The sequence below is a fragment of the Hemibagrus wyckioides genome, linkage group LG09 (genome assembly GCF_019097595.1).
Source record: "Hemibagrus wyckioides isolate EC202008001 linkage group LG09, SWU_Hwy_1.0, whole genome shotgun sequence".
NCBI classification, from domain to species: Eukaryota; Metazoa; Chordata; class Actinopteri; order Siluriformes; family Bagridae; genus Hemibagrus; species Hemibagrus wyckioides.
The window spans coordinates 20,088,419-20,110,656 of NC_080718.1; the positions used below are offsets into that span (position 1 = coordinate 20,088,419).

Consider the following 22,238-nt stretch of genomic DNA (forward strand, 5'->3'; position numbering starts at 1 on the left):
GCTTAAGAGTTCATCTAACAAAATGTTACAGTAGCTTCAATGCCCTATTGTGTGTTTTAAATAAACAGCCTCTGAGCACGAGGAAATGCAAGTAAGTGTCCTCCAGTTTCATTCTTTTGTAGGTGTCTTAAATAATAAGTTAAGAAGCCATCAAATGTCTGTCTGCTGTTGTCCTGCCTTAGACAGAAGTAGGACGAAGAAAGCCGTTTAAATTACAGACTTCTGTGTAATTTTCAGTGTTGTATTTCTGACCCATTAATTATCTCCGCTCTAGCGCTTCAGCTTCCTTTGGGAGACTGTTTAACTTACCTTCATTCAAGGTTGGTTTATAACTTGGAAGGATCGATTTTACCAATAATTGTAGTCCCCGTATTTATTGTTCTGTGTGTTCATGCAGTAAATCAGTATCTGAATGGCTGCAGTTATTCACACACTGTGAGCTTTGTTTCTTCCTTCAGGATTTCTTAATCAGGCTAATAAATGCACCAACTAAATATAGTGTTAAGAAGAAAGGCGCTCTGTCAGATTTTAAGCTGTCTGAAGTCCCCCCCCCATCTGTCCATTGGTGTATTCAGAACTGCATTTAGAATATAGATAAAGACGAATCTTCTTCTCACTCTCTAATGGCTAATGCCTTGTTTTAAGCACTCTGTTCTAAATAGTTCCTGGTTTTGCATTTCCAAATCATGATGATTACTTCTTTCAGGGTTGTTTTACATAATTGTGATGCATATTCATCAGTCGGATTTGTCAGTGCCACATTTCAGTTCATTCTCTATTTCAAACTTATGGCACTCGTATGGGAGTGACAGATTTTGCTAGACATAAGGACTGTAGAAAACGGCTATACTTGTGCTACTTGAAATGGGCCAGAATTTAAATGGGTAGCATGAACACGTACCCAAAATGCTGTCTACTGCAGTGACTGTACTGTGTGTGTGTGTGTGTGTGTGTAGAACATTGTGTATGGCGTGATGACGAAATGACTTCTCTATTCATTTTTATTAACAACATGATGTGAATTTTTTTTTTTAGTGGCATTCACGAATGATTTTTGTACTAAAATACAGACTTTCCCTTTTTCACTGTCTTTTGTTGACACGTTGGTCTAGGTTTACTCTGGTTAATCTTTTCCTGCATTACCCATTCCACTGCCTTCACTCATAGTGGTGCCAGTGGGATGCAGCAGCGTTGTAGTATTTCAGTTCATCTTTCAACAGCTTCAAGGTTCATGCTAATACTTGCGTAGTGCACTCAGTGCAATTGTGTTGTATGGCTGCATTGCATTCCCCCCCCCCTTTTGCTTTTTCTGATACACTGCTGTCTATATGGTGAATGAGAAAAGAAGTCTTGCTCTCTTTGTTTTTTGGAGCTAGTGGTAAAAAGGGACAATTATCCCATGACAATATATTGAATTGACTGATTGTGTCGCATTGCCTTTGGTAAAACCCTGCAGTTAAAATGAGAGATCTTTTGCTTCCCTGCATATGTAGGTTGTTGATTTTATTTACAATTCTTGGTTTCTGTAGGCTGTCACACAGTCAGGCTTTGTGCCGAGCTTTAAAACAGCAATTCAGGATTAACTAGTACATTTTAATCATGATCTCACAAGTTCACACGGATTAAGCAGATCAAGCGGTGCATGTTTACTAGTCTGCCTATAAGTAATTGCTTTGACTGTATAACCTTCTCGGTTTATTAACCACTTCCTCAAATCACGCCACACTAGATGTTTTCCTGCTTTTTGAATCTGATTCCTCATGCTTTTGTCCCACACGTTTCAACAGTGTGTGGTTTGTGTAGTTTCCGCCATCTGACCCTGTGTGGGCTAAACATGAGTTCAGTACACACAGGCTGCCATTGTTTAGCCTTTCTGTCTGAATGAGAAGTGTTGACGTTGCTGTATGTTGCACTTCAGCCTGAGGGAAACCTATAGCTGCCTGTTACTTATTAGGTGGTATGCGCAGCAGAAACATTTTAAACTTGTCAAGTCAGCAGTCTCTGCCGAGGAAAAAACACTGACATGTTCAGCAGAAAATCCTCATTAAGTACCTCACTTCAGGATCTGGAGTTTCCTAGGCTTAAATCTTCATATATTAGTGTAGTAAAGTAATATGAGCCTTTTCTTTTATAGACATAAATTACTTTGAGGTTTTGGTCTTAAAATATTATGTATTATTATTATTATTATTATTATTATTATTATTATTATTATTATTATTATTATTATTATTATTACTATTTTATGTTATAGTATAATTAGTAGTATTACTAGAATTATCACTAATGGTCGTGATGGTTTTTCATTTAGTCAGGGTGAATGGAGTACTTGTTTAAATTCTGCTAGTGTGCAGGAAAACAAATTTACCGTGGCATTTAAATTTTAATTGGTAAATTCATTTGGTTTGGGATGAATAGAGACCAGGGTGTGTACTTCGACCATCTGTTGGCAGATGCAGTGGTTGATTGTGTGTGTGTAAGTGAGAGAGCAGGCTTGGATCAGGGAGTTGGGCGTAAAGCACACCTCAGTGACCCACATCTGCCATGCAGGTCGAGCAGAGCCACTGATAAACCTACATTGAACAGCTGCTTGTGTGCATGCTCTGACGCTTACTTCAACTTGTTGGCTTGTCTCTGCAGCTCTGGCACGTAACCTGGCACTGGCATGCTCACATTGATTGGCAAGAGATGGGAACAAAGCAAGCTCATTCCTCCTTCTTGAATTCCTTTTTGCAGATCTCCAGAAAGCAGGGCGTGTAGACTTTTTTTTCTTTATTCACCCATGAATCAGGTGCTACTGCTTTGGAGATACATCCGAGTGCTTTCAGATATGCATTTATTCTGTTTGAATCAAAATCTTGGTGCCTTATCTCCCCTTAGTGCGGGTAAGAACATGGCGTCTGCTCTCGTGTACGGACCAAAACGAAACCGATATGAGACTGTTGGTCTCAGTTCCCTTCTAGTTTTTTGATTAATAGTAGGACATGAAGCAAACATGCTAAATTTAGGTGAATGGCTAAACTGACCCACAAGTTACATGGACAGTGTCATAGACCTGCAGAAACAGGATTTGATCTGGACTGACGAAGAGGAAGAGAGAATCTGGATGTGTTGCACAAAATGCATTTGTGGATTTAATAGTTTCTTTACTATTCAAATGTCCATTAAATTGGTTTTATTCAATTGGGCATGTGAGAACGCCCTCAAGTGTAGACCAACACATTCAGCCCAAGGCCAAAAATATGGTCTCGGTGAGAAACTGGGTCTATTCTGATTATACTTTGGTGTGCAATTTATAGACTTGGCATATGATCCAATAAAGATGCAAATATAAATTGGCTTTGCTTAATTTTTTTTTGCTGACCGCCTCTACAGCTAAATGAAATGGAGAATCGCACACGTTATCAGTCTACACACTGTGTCCAAGTTCAAACAACCCACTATCCTTGACGAGGGTTTTAGCACCATGGCATATTAATAATCAATCTCTCTATCTGCTCTTGCAGATGAGACCAGTCATGTGTACAGTGAGCAATCTCAGCTGGCAGGTCACATTTGTAAAGTGGCTGCATGGAGCTTGCCATCTAACCTGATAGAATTCTGCTTTATTGCACCCCATATGCTCATTCTCGGTAAAGAGCAGTATTGCAGGTCTTAGTAAAGCCTTGGTAAAGAACAAAGTCTGCATTTTCCCTGTCCTCGGTGGAGAACAATATCGGAATTTCTTATTCTTCCATAGGGAATACAGTCAGAATTTGTTTATTTATCTCGCCTATTATTATTGTTTGGCAGTGTGACTTGGCAGGAAAGCATCCTGGCTTGAAAGGCAGGATGTAAGGAACATAAAGTAGAATTTAAAGTTACATTTAACCATGGATTTATGGTTATGTTGAGGTACACCATGCCACCAGCATCGATGTGGTTGTGGTCACAAAGGTTATTGGCACTAGAAAACGAAACAGCACATATTAATACTCTGAAAAACTTTCTGTTCAGTCAAGCATGCAGAAGTAGCAAACACCTGTGACACAGGGGGGCTTTTTCCATATAAAAAAAACCTTATGATTCACTAGCCCCAGGCTAGCACTTAAATGATTGAATGCGAAATGCTTCTTATCATAAGTTAATGGACCTCATTGTCCCCACATTGCATCAAGTAATTATGTTTACAACATTGAAGCAGTAGATTTGTTATACCGATGTGCAGAAGTGGGTAAAATTTAAGCTTGAAGCGCTGTTAGTGACATCCTTATGGTAGCCTTTCTTGCTTTAGGAAGTGTTTCATACTGAATTACTCATGTTGAGTCAGTGGGGAGTCAAAAGGCAGTCTGGGTTTGAATGAGAGATATAGATAGAATGTTGTGGAGATCTTCATGTGTTTGTTTTTGTTTTTTGTTTTTTTTAAGTATTATAATCCTTTTCTAGAGATTGTAGTTCAGTTTTTATAACCATAATGCACATGTGTTTTTCTTGACCTTGCTGAAAAAACACCCTATACCATTCAGGGTTGGATTAATCTGTTATTCTTCAGTCATTTCCAAATGTTTTTATTGTAGAGAGGTAGGTTGGGGGTTGGTGATGGTCCATGGGGTTGCTCCCGGATGAGGCTCAGCCGGTCGCCTGTAGCCTGGTCCTGTCCCCTCTCATTAGTGTCACATTATCCAGCTTCAGTGGCCATCGCAACATGCTCCCCAGACACCCCCCTCACTCGAACCACAAGTTCCAACCAGAATCGGGGTTACCGACGCTGTATTCACTGCATACATTTGTTCCATTTTGACAAATATCAGTCTTTTTTTTTTTATATATATATATTGCACGTGTTCTTACTTTTCTGTTTGTATTTATTTTCTTTTTGCTTATGTATTAAGTGCCTACATTTTCATTTAATGTAGCGTGTAGCTGTCATGCCAGTGTACTGAGTAGGGAGTTGCTGTGATTTACGTGGTGGATTAGTGCTGAGCGGAGATTGAGCTCTGGATAAAAGCTTGAGTTTCACTCTGCTGAGCAGTTGACTGGCTATGTGACTTCGAAGATTCATCAGTTTGTACGCACACGCACATCCACTCACAAATGTGTATTAGCCTATATGAGAATGGGGAACTAACATAAATACCAGTGTGAGCTAAACCAGATCTCCAGAACACTCAGCACCTGCAGATGTGGGAGGGGGAGTGTGTGTGTGTGTGTGTGTGTGTGTGTGTGTGTGTTAATATAGGCTTATTACCTGGTGTCGTGTGAATATAGGGTATTAAAAAGGAAGCTCTTTTTCTCCTTGCTTTGATGTCCTTTCCGTACACCCAAACGCACACTTGTATATCTTCTCAAAAATCGTTACATAACACATTGCCTCATTAGTCACACAAATGTTTTGGACTTAAATTATGAAACATGCAATTTAAGCTCAGAAAGATAAGGTAAATTTGTCCAACACACTCTGTGGTAGACAAAGGATAAATAATTAGCTAGCCTACTGCTTTATTCTGTTGCCCAGTCTCGTGTTTTGGTTTCATGGAAGCCGAACTGAAGCAGGTAAAATTGGTAGCAACCATAATGTAGTAACATGTAGCCTACAGAAATTGAAGTGCATTACTGCAAACCCTGAGAGTGTACAAATTCAATTGTAGCCAGTCCTTATCTTCTCCTGATAAAGGTTTTCGTGCAGCACATTATGTCTTTGCCTTCAGCAAATAGTCACCATTTTGTAGTCGAAACCTTTTTGTCTAAGTACTGTGGTGTTCTTTTCCTACATCGCATGTTCTTTTAAACATCCTGTGTTTTAAACAATATTATTTCAGCCTTGGTGGGGTTTTTTTTCTTCACATACCTGTGTTCCTGATTCAGAAAAGACCATTAGTCATCCCTGAATGTACGTTAATCATCAGACAGATCAATCCCCAGCCGATGTAATACTTCGTATGACAGGATTTGGAACAAGTAAGTTGGGCTATAGTTGCTGGAGGAGTGGAAGTTGCACAATGAATTTAAACAGGTGTACCAAATGATCTTTTTAATCTTTTGCACTTCGAATCCTAAGAAGGAACTATTTATATTCATTCTTTTGCCACAGCACAGCTTTGAATAATAAACTAATACCCCAGATACAAAATACCCTGTGTAATCATCTTGCACTTTGTTTTACCTCCTTATGAAATCAGCCTTTGAATCAGGTTGCCTTTACGTTTCTAGTTTAAATGACTTTCACAAAGCTATTTAATACTTTCGGTCACTTTCAGATTCATTGCTTTATTATTTATTTATTAATCTTTTTAGTTATATATTATTTATTGCTTACTGCGTCCATGACTCCACTCCTCTCCTCTCCTTAAAATACTGATGACCGAATAGAGCACTGAATGAGAACAGTGCACTTGCAGAGAAAATGTCTCTGACTTTCAGTTACAGGCCCATGGCTAAATGTTCCTGCTTAATGCTGCATGGCGGAGAAAGAAACACAGCCATGAGTACTGAACTTTATTTATTTAGAGGATTCATTAGTAAGTTATGAAAGTGAAGAAAGCATCTGAACCAATCCATCAGATGGTGGATGAAGTAGATAAAGAATATTTTAGTCATTGCTAAACTTGGTAACTAGTTCCCCCAAAGTCAGCTACATGTCATTCTCTCCAGGATTTCGATGAGTGTTTTGGCCTTATTTATTCATTTATCAAAATATGAAATGGTTTTTTTTTTCCTCCTTTATTTCTTAAAAAAAAACTACTTGAATTGGTGAAATTTGAGGCACAGGATTCTTCTTTTAAACTCCTACCAGTGAAAACACATGCAAATTACTTTCTAGGATGACTCACATGCAATGTATTTTGAACATCAAGGAGGGTTTTGGCTGAATGCTTATTGTGATGATGGTGAAGATGTGATGGTTGTCTTGGCCCAAATCTGCGGAAAATCCGGGGTAATTCTGAACTTGAAAAACTCGCAGACTTTGCTTGCTTTTGCGTTCATTTTTTGCAATCACAAAATGAGGACTGACATGATGTAACAGTAACTTAACCATGACTAAATAAAAGATGAATTGAAGAGATGTCTTTCTATACGTATATGCAAGACAGAGAAAGGTGCACGGTGTTTTAGTATTTCTGTGCTTGATTTATCAGCAGAACAATTACATGTACTGTACCTCATAAGGTCATTTAATGTGGAAAGAGGAGCCTTAATGTCAAGCACATTAATGCTGTGGACTTACTTGCACAGATCCATGGTGAAAGATCCAAAAATAGGAGATATCAGAAACAATCAAATGATAGTTTATGTGAAATCTTAACAGGCTACTTGCAGTTGCTTAGTCAATAGAGAAACGGACCTATTTCATGCAGTCCACTTCTGGGGGAAAAACTCTAGAGGTCAAGCTGTTAACATTCTTCATGGTAACTGCTATAGATTAGTAGTAAACATGGGAGCATAAAAATAAACAGTAAGGAAGAAAGAGACTACTGGCATTCCACAGATAAGACGCTGTAGAAAGGGGTGGTGAAGAGAGAGATACTTCAGTGCTCTCTTCTCTTTCTACAAGACTCTTGAGTATTTACAAGTGTACAGCAGTATGCAAATTATTACTAAATTAGCTGTACGATTAGTTTTTAAGTGATAGTCGTCAGAATACTATAGCCCGGTGAAGAGTAATCGGTGCTTTGTCATTCTGTGTGGCTCTGACAGTAAAGGGTCACCGCTTCCCCGACAGTAGTACGCTGCGTTATAGAGCCTAATTGCTGTTGCTAGTAAAGATGTAACACTGTTCTTTTCCTGACAGTGCAGGCAGAGTCGGTGTCAGAACAAATCTAACGGGAGGGTATTAGACGTCCCATAGGCTAGCAAAGACTGCCGTTTAAATTATGACTCACTGAAGTAAAATAGTGCATGCTCGTTCGCTTTCTCTCTCTCACTCACACACACAGACTAACTGTGCTTACCGTACTACTTCACCACAGTATTGCTCCATGCATGAAAATAAAACTTTATTAATCACTAGTGGGAAATTCCAGTGTTAGAATAATGGATTATATTTCTCCCCTGCTCCATCTCAATCATCATATTATTGATTATAAAATCATATCCTGTCATGTCATGGTAAATGCAGACATGTTTCAGTCTGACAATCCAGAACAAGCACCATGGAAATATTCATTTCTATCTTCTTTCTTTTTTTTTTTTTCCCTGTTAGTTTTTAAGCTGTACAGTGGACACTATTGTCTTGATATCTGTAATGTATTGGCCAAGAATTCAACCACAGCCCATGAAGCTTGGCATATAAAGTGGGTAAAGCGTTGTAGTTATTAAATCTTTATGAAAGTAATTTACCCAAACCAGTTGGAGTATTTGGTGATGCATGGCCTGTGAATGAACCCCAGCTGATCATGCTGAGCCTGAAGGTGCCTCTTTGATTAGCTCAAATGCCACACTGGCCAAGACCCTGAAATGTGATGTTTGTATGGCTGGATGATGAGCTTCTATAATACTGATATTGACTCTGAATGGTTAATTTATTTTCTGTTTTGTTGATGTATATTTTTTTAACTAGAATTAGTAGGAATTTTCTGTTTGAAATCCTCGTAGTTTATTAAAATGTCAACATTATTATTATTATTATTAATAATAATAATAATAATAATAATAATAATAATAATATTATTATTATTATTATTATTATTATTATTATTATTATTATTATTATTATTATTATTATTATTATTATATATTTTCTTCATAGTGAGCACATATTCTCACAATACACTATGTACGTTTGGAAATACTTTGGTTTCAACGAAAGCTCCATGGGAAATTTTGCCAAATGCACTGCTAATCAAAAATAGTTTTAGTCTTTATGTTAAACTGAGTGATTTGAATAAACTTGTGGAATTTTGTTAATTCAGTAGTTTTACCCACTGCCACTTAACTGAATAGTTATCTGCCATGCTACAGACCAGTGATCTGAATGGAAAAACCCAAACATGACTTCCTATAAAAGGTGACACTATGATTGAAACATGAAGCTCTTTCTCACACATTGCGACTTACTCAGCTGTAGAGTTTTTCTCTCGGTTGGAAGTACTGTGGTTAGATAAGCGGATCAGTTGCATTTAATTCGGCGTATTTTCACTTCCACCAAGTCAGGGAACCATGCATTAGACCAGTTGTTCAGACATCGCAGGGGTGTAGATAGACAAAACATTCATCACCACAGGAGCAGCACAACAGGTTTTTAATGTGGTCTTCAGAAGTCTCTCCATGGAAAAGAAATCTGTTTCACTCTCGAAGCAACAAAGCATCCCAGAATATACTGATGTAAATAGTGTCTTAGTTTAAAAATGTACAAGGCTGAATAGAGATGTTTGTATCATTCAATTGAAATCTCTCCCTTAAGATGTACATTATATGGCCAAAAGTATGTGGACATTCAACTGAACATCACTCTGTTGTGTGCCCAGTTCAGAATCTTTGGTATTGCCACTATAATAATGTCCACTCTTATGGAAACACTTTTAACTAGATTTTAGAATGTGACAATGGAGATTCGCCCATTCATTCACAAGAGAATTAACGTTGGGCATGAACATTTATATGAGAAGACCTGGTGCATAGTCACCATTCCAGTTCATCCCAGTGTTCACTGGGTTTGAGGTCAGGGATCCAGACATTCAAGCAATTTGTGGTTTATAATACAGAGTCCAAGGCATTACATTGAGGTGTTGTACCTACAAATTATTTCTTTTTTTTTTAAAAAAAAAAAAAAGGGCCACAAACACTTAAACACTGCGTTCCATATTTCTAATTTAGGAACTATTGTGATATTTGAACATTGTTATATATGCCTATTACATATGTGTGATGTGAACGACACGAACATTGCAAAGGGAACTGGTTCAGTAAATGTTTCCACATATTTTTGTCTTTGTTTCCTGTTGTTCCACTGAGTCAGGATCACTTGATATCTGGGAGCTAGCGGAGGGAGTCGTATGGAGAAATGCGTCACATTTTGTTAACACCTACACTAGTGACATGTAGTGGTAAAGATAGTATATAAACTCTGATTTTAATTTGTAGAATAAATTTCAATCGTATATTTCCCTTGTCTCCTTGTGTAACCCAAGCAACTCCTAGGAATTAAGTGATAGTTTGGGAAATAATTCAATCACATCCCAATCATTCTAACTCATTGATACCAGGCTGGGTTCTCTGAAATCAACAACCTTATCTTAAGCTGTCATTGTGATTAGTTTAAGAGCGTAATCACTGATTAGTTTACCACTGTAACTGTGAGTTATCCCCACCCTCTGTCTACAGTAGGCATGGCTGTTTTGTCCTTGACTTCGAGGGTGACTCCAGTCCACGTGCTAACTTCCAGAGAAGGCAGCTGAGGAAGCGAGCGCCTCGCTGGGCCGTAATGACGAGGAGACAAGTGAAGAAGTGACCAGGAAGAGGGAGGAAGAAGATGGGAGCCAATGTTTCCAGCTATCCACACTCATGCTCTCCACGCTTTGGTGGAAACACGCAGGCTCAGCAGACCTTCATTGGTGGGTATTTAAATAATAGAGCTAGGAAATACTCTGTGGAAATGCATGTATAATCCCTTTTCACTGAAGTACTCATCAGTGAACGTTGGATTGCACCAAATTATATATTCCTCTTGACAGTCCAGAGACGTTTTCTAAACAGTTAAGACTTTCATAGAACCTCACTCACTGATTAAACTTCCATGGCAGCTTTGATTACCAGTGGAAAATAATGAAAAAAAACTGTCTAAATGTAGAACAAGAAACTTAAATGGATTTGGTTCAATGCCTTGCTACTTTATATAGGATGCTGAAAAGGATAGCAGAGCTCATACGTTTTTCTTGATGATTAACCTTGGCCTGTGCGGTTTGGTGGCATTTCTGTAATGATTTTTAATTTCCCACTGTGGAAAGTGCAGTTCAATTACCAATGAAATGGAGCTGGAGACTGTGATTAACAGAGTGTCACCAAAACCATTAAGAGAAGAAACTGCTAATGTGCTGTGGAAGCCTACTCAACTGCCCGCTTTTTTTTGGGGGGGGGGCTAGTTAACAGGTCAGCTAAGTTCAAGGAAAATGTGTCCATGCAGCTTAAATGGCTGGTCATTTTGTGTTTTAGGATACAGAAGGCAGGAAATGAATGGCAAGATCACAGACCTGCTTGTGTTACAGACAGTTTGTTTCAATAGTTTGAATGTATATGCATCAAATGCTTAATTTTATTAAAAGACTTCTGTTACAGTACAATACTACAGTTCAAACCACTGCAATGTTCACAGATTGATATTATTATTTATTTCTATTTATCCTATGTATTTATATGAAACAAAATACAAAGATGGGGGTTTGGGGTACATGTTAATCATGCCATTCCTCCCAAAAAGCAACAGTCATCTACTGTATGACTTAAGTTTCATGAGAATCAGTGAAAGCTTCATACAAGTTCCAGCTGTTTAAGCCAACCAAGCTCAGTTCCAAAGGATTGATTTTCTTCTTGCAACCATACTATGTTTGAATGTAAATTGCAATTGAAACTGTTGTAGTAATACATACTTACAGTTAACACTTTTTTTCTGTATGGCCCTTTTCTCATAATACAAAAAACAGTATAGTAAAAACGTGCATACAGGCCAAATCACTCAAAGAATAAAGATATGGTATCTTTGATTAGAAATCAGTGCATTGGCTGGGACATTTGATGAAATTGAAACATTGCACAGTAACCGATATGTATAATGACATTTTGAGGCAAATGGGATGTACAGAGTGTTAGCAGTTATGTTTCTTTAATCCCCTCAGGAACATCATTGTACTCGCAGCAGAGTTACACTTGGGAGCCAAAACTCTACAGCTTGGAGCATGGCGGCCATGAACGCGTCCCCGAGCGAAAGAAGAGGAGCTCTGGCCTGGCCACACTAAAGCGCCGCTTCATCCGCCGCCGCAGAGCGAGCCGTTCAGCCGACCATGCCCGGCACATGCGCGAGTTGCTCTCAGGTTGGCATGTTTGTGATGCCAATGCCCTAGTGGAGGAGTATGAGGGCACAGCTGCCCTTAAAGAGCTGAGCCTGGCATCGAGCCTGGCTCGTCCTGTAGCTGCCACTCTGAGATCCTGCATGGCCGCCCTCTTCCAGCACAAACACTGTGCCGACGTGGACCTACTCTTTCAGGATGCCTGTTTCCCTGCCCACCGTGCCATCCTGGCTGCTCGCTGCCCTTTCTTCAAGAGCTTGTTATCATCCACAGGCTCAGCCAGTTCAAGCTACAATGTACCAGAGGTGCTACTTGATGTGGGCACAGCAGGAATGGATGTCATGATGTTTTCTTCCCTGCTATATTTCTTGTACACGGGTGAACTTGGAGGCACCAACAGAGAGGCAGAAACACGGCTGAGGAATGTGGATGTACTCAGGCAGCTGAGTGAGGAGTTTGGCATGCCTAACCCTCTGGAGGAAGACATGAGAATGCTGTTTCACTCTATGTGCTACTACGACTCTGTACTCAGCTTTTGCTCTGAGCCTGAGAGTGTTGAAGCTTGTGATGCTGTAGGAGGGATTAGTGGTGGAGGGATCGCTGGAGTTGGCATTGTAAAAAGTGACCAGTCCTCATCCCCAGAGGAGGAATTGAGAGCCCACAAAGCTGTGCTCTCAGCACGTTCTCCTTTCTTCCGGAACCTCCTGCAGAGGCGCGTCCGAACTGGTGAAGAGCTAACGGAGAGAACACTACAAACGCCTACACTCATTGTCCTGGACGAGTCAATCATTCCACGGAAGTACGCCCGCGTCATCCTGCACTGCATGTACACAGATGTTGTAGACCTAGCACTCGTGATGCGCGGCAGTCCTTCAATGGGAAGTCTGAGTGAGACGCAATCCCTGGGGACGAGCAACGCTGCTGGCAAGGGTGCTGTCCCCACACGCACAGAGGAAGCCATGGAGCTCTACCACATTGCCCTGTTTCTGGAGTTCAGTATGCTGGCTCAAGGTAAGAGCTGTTTTATATGCACAGCAATGAAAGCTATCTATGTCTGTAGTGGGTGTGGCCTTAACAAGAATGCTAGATTGATTGTGTTTTTAATTAAATTAAATATGAACTCTTCCACTATGCCTTTAGAAACAATGTGGGGGGGAAAAAATAGATGTAGAAATGGTCTGGTTGGTGTATTCTGGCTCTGTGAGTCTCTTCCCCACATGAAAGTAAAAAAACCTTCTGCTCATGCAACTTTTTGTGGTGTTCACCAGGATCCCAGTTCAGAAACATGCCTCTAGTCTCAATTTTTTTGGCAAGTAGTGTGTCTCCTTCTTATATCGGTTTAAAACGTTTTCTTTTCAATGTTAATGACATTTGAATAATGTATTGATGTAAAGATTTGTCCTCCAGGAGTATACCAATCAAGAGACATTAGATGAAAGGATAGTGATACAGTATCAGTATCATATCTACGGCTCATTGGCTAAATATTTAGCAGATAATGGATTCCCCCCCCCCAAATAGTGACTATTACCACTTAGTCATGAAGGCATTGGGAAATTTTTAGGCATTGAAAATTTTTTTTCCCCCTGTGACACCAAGCAGGGAATAGATTTCAGGGACCGACATCAGATTTTTAGGCTTTAGAATCCTGTTGAGATCTTTGTGGGCTTAATGCTGAAACAAAAGCTCTTTTATAGTTGTCTCCAACATTCCACTCAACAGTTCCATATGGCCTTATTCTTTTGGATGTCTTCTTTTTTTTTTCACATTTATTAGACGTCATTTCCAAAACTAAAGCTACTCTCGTTGTCCCCCTGCCATTTTCTCTTGCTCTGTTCTGCTCAGTAATTTCCCAGTTCTGGTTTCTGTTAGCTTATTGTTTATTGAAGCTTGACCTGTAGCAGTAGGTCGGCACACAGGCCTGGGAGGAGTCTCTTCTATGTTGAAGTCTCCCTGCCTACACTTTTTGTTTGCGTAAAAACGAGATTTGATCCATTTTTGTTCCATTCATGAGGTTGCATTGAGGCTTTTTCTTTGTTGTAGATCCCAGCTTATTGTCTGTTTTTGTGCCAGGGAAATGAATACTACATACATACTTTCATTTTTTTTTAATGGTTTGAATGTATTTTCAGAATTGTTGGGTTCACAGTTTTCCAAGCATTTGAAGATGGAAATTTGCTTTCATTGCTTTAGTGAGTGATAAGCTGCTATTCATGATCACTTCAGAGGCACCGGAGAGGTCAAACATAACTTCTGTGGATAAGAATAAGCAAAAATGAGACCACATTCCGCCACTGGGACGTTTTTGCATTTATTAAAGCACTCAGAATTTGATGATGCACATGACTGAGTAGAATCTATTAAAGATTAGAAGGGATAGTGTACTATCAGGCAAAGGACAAGCCAGAAAAAATAACAAAATTTCGTACTTTTGCTTAAACCCCCTCTCTCTTCAGTTGGCATGGGGAATCTAGCACTTTTGATCTGATTTGGAGCAATACAGTCGCTCCCCCTCCTTCCCCCTGCACTAAAATATCCTACCTCATTCGCTGTAGGCAGATGGAGCGTGTTTGCAACTGATTTTTCTTCAAGCAAGCATAAGGATTTGAGCGAGTTTGACGAGGGCCAAATTGTGATGGCTAGACGACTGGATCAGATAATCTCCAAAACTGCAGCTCTTGGGCGGTGTTCCCGGTCTGCAGTGGTCAGTATCTATCAAAAGTGGTCCAAGGAAGGAACAGTGGTGAACCGGCGACAGGGTCATGGGCGGCCAAGGCTCATTGATTCATTTGGGGAGCGAAGGCTGACCCGTGTGGTCCGATCCAACAGACGAGCTACTGTTGCTCAAATTGCTGAAGAAGTTAATGCTGGTTCTGATAGAAAGGTGTCAGAATACACAGTGCATGACGGGTCAGTGCTGTTTTGGCAGCAAAAAGGGGACCCAACACAATATTAGGCAATTTTAGCCAATGTGTCATTGAACTTCAAGGTTTTTCTAGGTGTTGTCTAGTAGATAGAAATGTATGTGATTTTTATATTTTAAGCATGCTGTATATTAATTGAATATTCTGTAATCAAAGTACTGGTGATCTAGGCATGTAACAGTAAGGTATGTTGTCATGCCATTTGATACAAGGCTCTCACTTCAATATGTCTGTATCAACCAATTCATTCAACACACTATCACCCTTTTTTTATTTGTCAGTATAACTTAATAATAATAATAATAAACTTAATTCTTTAAGAGTATTGTACACTACAGCGTGTCTGTATTGCTATCAGTTTAGTCAGTATAACCCAATAATAATAATACACCTTTCTTGAAATCACAAAGATGCACACACATCTGTCAAATAAGATCATGGTCTTTAGTCTCTCATATTCAATTATATAGATTGCTTGGATGGATGGATTTATAAATGGCATTATGGAGTTGTGTTCTGTTAAACATTGACTGATTTCTAGGTTTATGATTCAAATCGTCTTTGCCTGTCGAATACATTCGAGTTTAAAAAGGATTTGTGTCATGATTGACTACCAGCATGAGGATTTTATACAGCTTAAAATAGCTCCATGTTTATCCAGTCATAAAATGTAGACACTGAGATTACACTCAAGTAATATACAAAGTATTTACTCCATAATGTCGTCTTCCGCTTTTACGTTTATTAAAATTCCCTTTTTAATATAAATTGCTTTCTTCTGTCCACATTCTTCAAAGTAGTTTTCTTTCTAAAATACAGTTTTGCTGGATAAAATCTTTTTATAGTCTAAATGTCTGGAAATTAAATGGACGGGTCATTTATAACTAACATACACGTAAACACACAGGTCTAACCACTGCATTTATTTATTTATTTGTTTGTTTGTTTGTTTTTGTTTTCTTTTAAATATTTTAACCCATTTTTACCCATTTGTTAAAAGCCTAAATGTGTATGAAATACAAAAAATAATAAATTTTGATTTAGTTTATTTATTATTTTAATTGAGCTTTACTTTTTTGGGGCTGTCTGTCACCTTAGGCACTAACTTTGACAGGCATATCTAATAAATTATTAATACTCTGGAAGCCAAGCATTTCGTGCCTTAGCATGCAGAACGAGCTCTAATAATTTTTAACTAGGAGATCTGGTTTTACTACATTTACGGCATTTGGCAAACGCCCTTATTCAGAGTGACTTACGGACGAGCTTTTGAAGTCTCTGTCCATGAATACATCTGTGCTGCAGTTAGTACATGACCAGATGCTATGGAGTCATTGATCATTGTAGTCATAAAGGGCAGGAGGTCTTGTGAGCATTGTAGAAGGGATTGTACAAAAACCTTGTAGTAGTGAAGAAAAGATGATGTGGATCAACTAGCCAGGGAAGCATGAATGCTACCTGCATTACATTGGAGCACAAAACAGTTGTACATTAGGTTCGAGCAGTGTTTGTCAAACCGGTAGAAGTAGAGAATTGTTCTACTATATCAACATTTCCTGTTTCCTGTATTGGACTCATTTGAGACATTCAGAGGTTTTGACATGTTCTATTCTGCAGGAATTTCTGATTTTTTTTTTTTTTTTTTCCCCCCCAATTCTGCATTCCTAAATTTTGGTTGAAGTTTGCTCCAGATTTGGGCCTAATGTTCATAGCGGTCACACAGGGGTTTATTGTGAATTGTGGCACTTTCTAAACGTTTAGAGTCTTGTGGATCCCACTGAGTTAATGGGGAACATCTTTCTGGCATGACCTCCAAAGCAAACCTCCAAAGAAAAAGCAGTGGGTTTTACCCTTTAAATGGTGTGTGTGTGTGTGTGCCAGCTGTTGTGAGAGACAGTTGAGGAATGTGTTAAAAGCAGATAATGGAAGGATTATTGTCATAGAGGTGGGAGACGGGGCACAATAAACATAAAGGCAAGTGGGAAGTGGATGGATTGAGGAAGAAAAGGGAGAAAATCCATTTATTTCACTTCAGCCTGCTGCTAATGATGAAGGCAAACCCTGATTTTTATTTTTTTTTTACCTTCAGCAATTTAAGCAGCCACACGAGGAGTAAAGACTTCCTCTGCATCAACTTAGCTCGCTTTAGTACAGAAAAATCAGACTTTAGACGCAATGCGATTGCTTATTTTGCAAATTTATGCAGGAAATGTAAATCTCTGTTTATGATTTGAAGCAGTGAATTTCCTGCTCATATCAAGCTCCATGTATATTGGGTTTATTATTCCTCATGATGAACGCCATCACAAATGTGAGCTGCATTCCTAATCCCGTTTATGCCAAGTCCTCGTTTCAGTGTTCCCAGCCTTTGAAGGCAAAACTCTTTCATGTCGTCGCTGCAAAACTCCCCAAATCTGACAGCTGAAGTAGCTCTTTATGTCTGTCCAGCAAAAATATTAGCTATTAAAATAGAATCAGTAAATAAGGTCTGCTGATTGAGCATAAGTGTTGTGGTGGCGATTAAAAAATCCCCTGAAGTCAGGCGATCGCAAGGCTTTCAACATCCAGCAGTGGCCCAGGGAGGTGACATTTTAAAAAGTCAACTATTGCCAGCAGTTGACAGATAGAGGTGTGTGTGTGTGTGTGTGTGTGTGTGTGTGTGTGTGTGTGTGTGTGCACCTGTCTAACATCACCTTTCCAATGTTTCCAATTAACTTACTTTGGCTCCTGTGCCCATAAACAGTATATACATGTTTTAAAATGATTTACCCCACTGGCTGCCTCCTTCATATTTTTTCTGCAGGAACTGACAGCTTATGTAGCCTCACAGCCCTTATCAGTAGTTACTTTGAATACATTAACAACCAGCAGTGTACATTCCTCTTCTCCATGGCAGCAGTGTTGGAGAATGCGGTTATAGGAATGAGGATATTGGCTGGAAGGTGTGAAAGAAATCAAAGGCATTGCTGTGGTTTGGAAGCTAATGGAGTTGATGACTGTTCTGGTATGTGCCCTGCCTGTCGAAGTGTTTAGGGAGTGGGGTCAAAGAAGTGGGACGGCCTTGGCTGAGAGATTATTTGCCAGATACCAGCTGTATATATTGATTCGTTTATTGTGTTTATACTTATTATTGAGTAGTTTTGGAATTGTCTAAACACTCCATGATTGATTTTTAGATTCAATTTAGATTCACGTTGTGATTTATAAAGCTTTTTTTTTTTAATGCACCGTGATGCATGTAATTTTTAATACCTAAAAATTTGTTATTAACATGATGTTTTTGTTGTTTCATCACCTGGATGATCGAACCTTCATTTACACACTGCAGTGTTGTACTGCCGCGGCTTTGTGTTTGGTGCAGGCAGCTGGTGGACGGATGAGACTCTGCCCTGCTGGTGATAAGATCAGCAGAGGCCCGTGGTGCAGAAAGCATTAGCCCTTTGAAAAACTCAGGATTATCACTGGGTTGGTGGTGTTACCATTACATGCAGCGATACCCAGGTGTCGAGCTGTGGGTGCGCTGTGCTGCGGCCCTGCCGACAGCTCAGGCTGATCTTATCTCTCCCCTCTAAACCCGTCTGCCCTTGAGAAGTTATAAATGGTTATAAAATGGAAAAATTCAACAGCCTGAAGAGGATGGAATAGCATTAAGGTTAAGATTGTACCGTTCACTTTTGTAGAGAATTTGGAAAATAAAACTCTCTCTCTCTCTCTCTCTCTCTCTCTCTCTCTCTCTCTCTCTCAATCAGGTTGTGAAGACATCATTGTGGAGAGCATCTCTCTGGAGTCACTGATCTCCATTCTAAAGTGGAGTTCTCAACCGTACGGCTCTAAATGGGTCCACAGACAGGCCATGCATTTCCTGTGTGAGGAGTTCAGCCAGGTCATGACCTCAGATGTGCTCTGTGAGCTCGCCAAGGATCAACTGCTTACAGCCATTCAGTCAGACTACCTGCAGGTACGGCTCTCTATGGTTTTCTCCTTTCTGATGACCCTAGCATCTAAAAGCTCACCTTTCACCAAGTCACCAAGTCACCAAGTCTAAACGTTTAAAACTTACAGCTTTCAGCTGCTCTTTCTGATTGGTACATGTCAACCTAAAGTTACATATTTCTATTTAAAACATGATTTTGGATCAGTCATGTTTGGCCTTAGAGGAAGGATGATGTGGTGCATGGAAACTTACCTGCCTAACCTGCATGAAGAAAGCTATTGCTAGGGCTGATCAAGTTAAATTTGATCATTTATGGTATGTTAACTGCTCAATAAAGCACTAAGAATCTGACGGTTCAAATTGTGTCCAAGAAACTGAGGTCCTTTGTGTCCATCAGTGATGCATACAATCTAGTTTAAAATCTGTTACATAGCCGGCTAGTCAAGTTATTGTTATTTAGCTTATTGTTATCCTTGGACATGGTGATGTGGGATTTTTCAAATTGCATCTTTGTGTATATTTATAGGATCTGGAATATTTAAGGATGGCAAAGAGATGCTGATTTGAAGTGGAAAAAAATGTAAACGTTAGTTTTCATGGATCATTTTAATTGTTAATTATATTGAGTGGAACTTTAATAAATAACAGCAGGTTTTTTTTTATTCATATGCCCTTATTTGCAATTCATGGTGTCCATAAACGTGAAAGCCAAAATGAAATCTTCCATTTTGCATTCTATTCAAATTTTATACAATTTTCATTAGTAGAATCTTCGAAACATGTGCATGAATATCAGTATTTTGTATGTTTCCCTTTTGCTTTAATGACACTGCTGCTGTGGACTTCACAAGTTTGTCTAAATCCTGATAATCCATGTTAGATCAAATCAGTGTCGCCTGAACATGTACTTCAATAAGAAGGGATTAGACTTGAGGAAAATCTGACCTTTTGTACAAAGAAGTTAACATCTATTTGACGTAAATATGCTTGCATTTAAATCGTAATTTGGAAATACTATAGAATATTTTTTTTTATTTTCTTTATTTTAAATATTTGGAAAAACAACTTTGAACCTTTCTGTTCTTTCCCAGATTTGTTTTTATTTCTTTTTTGGACCTTTCCCCTACCCATATAATATCTCTATTATGTTGCTCCCACATTGTAATGTGTGCAGTCTAATGGAGCAAGCTGATGTGACCCATTTTCCTATTTTTAATTACTGTGCATCTCCTACCGAGAAGCTGCCTGTACTCCTCAATGCACAAAAAATCTCATATTTAAAGTGCACTGATTTAAGACCGAGTGTTCAGTTGGGCCTTAAATACGGACCCTTGTTTGATAGCTCATGTAAACAGGCTCGTAAACTACAAAGTATTTCAAGGCAGATGTCTGCCATTTTCAGGTATTCAAGGTAGGTCACTGGGCCAGACATTCAGTAGATAGAGGAGCCACTCTGTGAGTTAAAGTGGTGTGTCTGCTCCGGTCTGTCATTAAAGTCTCAAATCCTTCAGCTCATCTTTGTGAAATATGAGTGTGGTAATAGTCCTGTGCTGTGCCTCGCTGTCTCCCCGCCCTCTCTTTCACAGGCGAGCGAGCAGGACATTTTGAAGTATGTGATTAAGTGGGGCGAGCACCAGCTCATTAGGAGGATGGCTGACCGAGGTGAGATTGCTGTTCCCATTGACCCTCATGCACTGCATATTTTCACCTCAAATATGTGCCCTCGTAAACTCTGTAATACACAGCAATGACAGACGGATAGTCATAGGGACTTGTTCATGTTTAAGCACAGACTACAGCACACAGATATGATATTGTATAGGGTCAGTGCAAACTGTTTGTGTGTAAACGTGAGCATTTTCTTTCCGGGCACGTCAGAACCCAATCTACTGAGCGGTACGGCTCACAGTGTAAATAAGCGAGGAGTGAAGAGAAGAGACCTGGACGTAGAAGAACTGAAGGAGATTTTGTCTCCTCTGCTGCCTTACATCCGCATGGAGCACATTCTCCCAGCTAACAGTGACGTCCTCACTGACGCAGTGAGTGTTCATTGCATGTGAATATCTAGTGATTTTAGATTTCATGCGCGAAAGTGCAGAATGATGAAGCATGTCAGGTCCCCACATGACCTTTTTAGCCCTTCTCATGCTGTTAGCCATTGACTGCTGAACGAAGGGTTTTGTGGAAGCACTGTAGGCAGCCGAGCTTGGTTTGCTGAGATGGCTGTACTTTTTGCAGATGAAGCGTGGCTTGATCAGCACTCCTCCATCTGACATGCTGCCCACAGCAGAGGGAGGCAAAGCAAATGCCTGGCTTCGGCAAAAAAACACAGGCATTTATGTGCGTCCGCGTCTCTTCTCTCCCTATGTGGAGGAGGCAAAGGTAAGCCTGCTTTCTGCCTTATCTCACATTTTGCTCAATATCAAAGTCATGATCATTTTAATTATTTAAATTAATTTAACAATTTAATGATTAAAAACTGGTATAATAGTAAAAATAATAAACTGGCTTTTCACTCACTTGTACATTAAGTTTGTGTTTCTTCCTTGTACCATGTGTGGAAGCAACCAGTTTGTATAAGCAACAAGGTTTCACCTGAATGGCCGATGAATGTTCAGCCAAAGTAAAGAATATGTTAAATACAAAACATTACAGTTCTCATTAAAGACAAACATGTGGTGATAAGGCTGTCCTCCCACAAACAAGCCCAGAATCAACCCTTGGTAAAAGAGTGAAAACACCTAGCTGTTAATCTTTTAAATACTAAATAACAAATATATAAATAACAAAAAGTAATGACACCACAGCATAAACCAGCCAATAAGGTCTGACCAACTTTAGCTTTGTTTTGATTTTTCAAAAATTGTGATCATGATTAAAGTGGTGTGTGTATTGTGTGTGTGTGTGTGTGTGTGTAGTCTGTCCTTGAGGAGATGATGGTAGAACAGACAGATCTGGTACGGCTGAGGATGGTGCGTATGTCTAATGTGCCCGACACTCTGTACATGGTCAATAACGCCGTTCCCCAGTGCTGTCACATCATAAACCAGCAGCAAATCACTGGCAACCAAACCACTGCCCCATCTGTTGTGGCCAATGAGATACCAGGTGAGTGAAACTCCATAAGCAAAGAATTTCAGAGTGCTCTTAGATTACTGCGATAGACTGGCATCCTGTCCAGGGTTTACCCTGCCTTGTGCCCAGAATCTCTTTGGATAGGCTTGAGGTTCCCCACAACCCAGTAGAATAAACGGTGTAGGGAATGGATAGGTGGATGGATGGATGCTCTTAGTATAGACGTTTAGAGGATGTGACTTTGAAAGTGATGTTTTATCAGGTTCCCTTATTAGAAGAGACATAAAGGAACTGAGAGTCATTCATTGGAAAATGAGATCATGTGAA

General features: G+C 39.5%; 1 protein-coding gene across 2 annotated transcripts in view; it reads left to right on the forward strand.

The window, feature by feature from the left end:
- Nucleotides 1-22,238, forward strand: part of LOC131359123 (BTB/POZ domain-containing protein 7-like) — a 29,810-nt gene that overhangs the window by 1,398 nt on the left and 6,174 nt on the right. Inside the window, exons 2-8 of one of the 2 annotated variants that reach the window (XM_058398721.1) lie at nt 10,300-10,529; nt 11,808-12,989; nt 18,652-18,860; nt 20,423-20,498; nt 20,715-20,875; nt 21,075-21,218; nt 21,755-21,944. In XM_058398721.1, the coding sequence (XP_058254704.1) occupies nt 10,448-10,529; nt 11,808-12,989; nt 18,652-18,860; nt 20,423-20,498; nt 20,715-20,875; nt 21,075-21,218; nt 21,755-21,944 (2,044 nt within the window). In that variant the 5' untranslated portion in view covers nt 10,300-10,447. The remainder of the gene's footprint in view (nt 1-10,299; nt 10,530-11,807; nt 12,990-18,651; nt 18,861-20,422; nt 20,499-20,714; nt 20,876-21,074; nt 21,219-21,754; nt 21,945-22,238) is intronic. The other variant, XM_058398722.1, reaches the window with a different exon arrangement.